General features: G+C 40.5%; 1 protein-coding gene across 2 annotated transcripts in view; it reads left to right on the top strand.

Annotated features, from left to right (window-relative positions):
* The first annotated feature begins 1,414 nt into the window (after positions 1-1,414).
* Positions 1,415-1,753, top strand: part of enpp2l (ectonucleotide pyrophosphatase/phosphodiesterase 2-like) — a 34,717-nt gene continuing 34,378 nt past the window's right edge. For both annotated transcript variants that reach the window (XM_084131845.1, XM_084131846.1), the window contains exon 1: positions 1,415-1,557. In XM_084131845.1, coding sequence (XP_083987971.1) covers positions 1,540-1,557 — 18 coding nt within the window. In that variant the 5' untranslated portion in view covers positions 1,415-1,539. The remainder of the gene's footprint in view (positions 1,558-1,753) is intronic.

A 1,753-nucleotide genomic window follows, 5' to 3' on the forward strand; every position in this document is an offset into this window, starting at 1 on the left:
AAATGCTGTCAGCTTTGTCATTTTGATCAAATAATGAGTAGGCACATTGCATGAAACACTTTCTCACACAGTTTGATCAGATTATATACAGTGAAAGTAGTTAGTATTTCAAATACATGGCAGAAACAGCAGAAGTATGCTAGCATGCGATTCCAAATTTGGCCATAAAAAACATAAAAACATTGACAGCCAATCAGAATCGGCCCGAGTTTAAAAAGCGTATGCATTTTAAGCAGAGACGGAAACTGCACACGCTTATAATTAACAGAATGATATTGTCCCCTAATGAGGGGACGCTGATATAGTTATCGTTACATTGTTGATGTGAAAGGTCCTCAAATATTAGTACGCTATTACAAACATAACATACTTATGCACTATTCTATGACGTTTTGTTTTTTGTATATATTGTCTGAGTAGCGTTCACACTGAAAATTCCACATAGAGAAATAGTACACTTTAAATACCTGGATGATGCAGTTAATTAATGTAAAAAAAACTAAGAGTGACATGTTGGACACTTAACGCACTCGACTGTCGCAGCTTTAATTACGTAGGGGAAGGACAAAATAACCGTATACAATTTTCACTACACGGATGAGTACATAGTGTATTAGTGTATAAGTGCGTCATTTAGGATGCTACTATACTTTACCACTCTCTAGGTGAGTCCTCATACTCGTATGCACTATATGTTATTTGTTAGTATGAATACTGTGAGGTTGGTGTGTTCATACAGAAAGTTCCAAAAAGAAAAAGTGCACTTTAAACACCTGGACTGATGATGCACTTAATTAACCCCAAAAACAAGCAATTTTGGACACTTCATGCACTCAGCTGTCGTAGCGGAGGGGGCGGGGCTAACAGACTGAACAGATGTTAAATGACAAAACAATAACCTTATAAAATTCATACACTACACAGTTACATTGAGATACACAGTTAAGTACATAGTGCATAGTACTAATTTGGGGCACAATCCAGCCTCCACCAGTAGAAGGCGGGATGATGTTGAAATCGTCCAATCAGAGGCTGTCAGCTTCACAACAATCTGTCAATCATCAGTGTGTGCGGGAACACGCCTGGGGACAGTTAAAACACACACCTGTCTCATCATTATTGCGTTACAAGATGGATGAACAGTTTTCCAAGAAAACCTCTGCATGTTGGAGCTCCTTCCTCTTTCCTGATGAGTTTTTCTGGGAATCTTCGGCATGTCAGAGCAGCTCTGTTTACCCGAAACACACTGATTAACATGCCTTCAAACTGCACAATCGCTTAACTAAATATATAAAATAATTAAAATGTGTAATAATATCAGTTCTCACACTTTAGATGACTTTTGGGTCGATAAAATAACTAATCTTATCTGGCGCTCCATTCGTCGTATCGCCTCAGAGACCGAGAGCTCCCGCGCATTCTCCGCGCATGCGCAGTGGACGTCTGCGGTCGCGCGCTGGGTCACGAGCACCAGAGACGCACGAGCGCGCACAGCAGCAGCGGAGCTCTGAGATCATTCAGGAGGATTAACATTAAATCATGAGCGTGGGAAAACTGGTAAGATTGCGATGATAACACTTTCTCTCTGCGGTAATAATGCACTTTGACTCGAGGCGAGCAAAGGAAGAAGTGTCTCAGATGTTAGTTGATGAGTTTTGTAATAAATTGGGTTTGTTCTGTGTGCGTCGCTTTGCAGGTCAGATTTCGCAAGCTGGTGTGTAAATACAAACTATTGAACTGTCCAGTGTGTTCA

Source organism: Abramis brama (assembly GCF_963993115.1).
Source record: "Abramis brama genome assembly, chromosome: 12".
NCBI classification, from domain to species: domain Eukaryota; kingdom Metazoa; phylum Chordata; class Actinopteri; order Cypriniformes; family Leuciscidae; genus Abramis; species Abramis brama.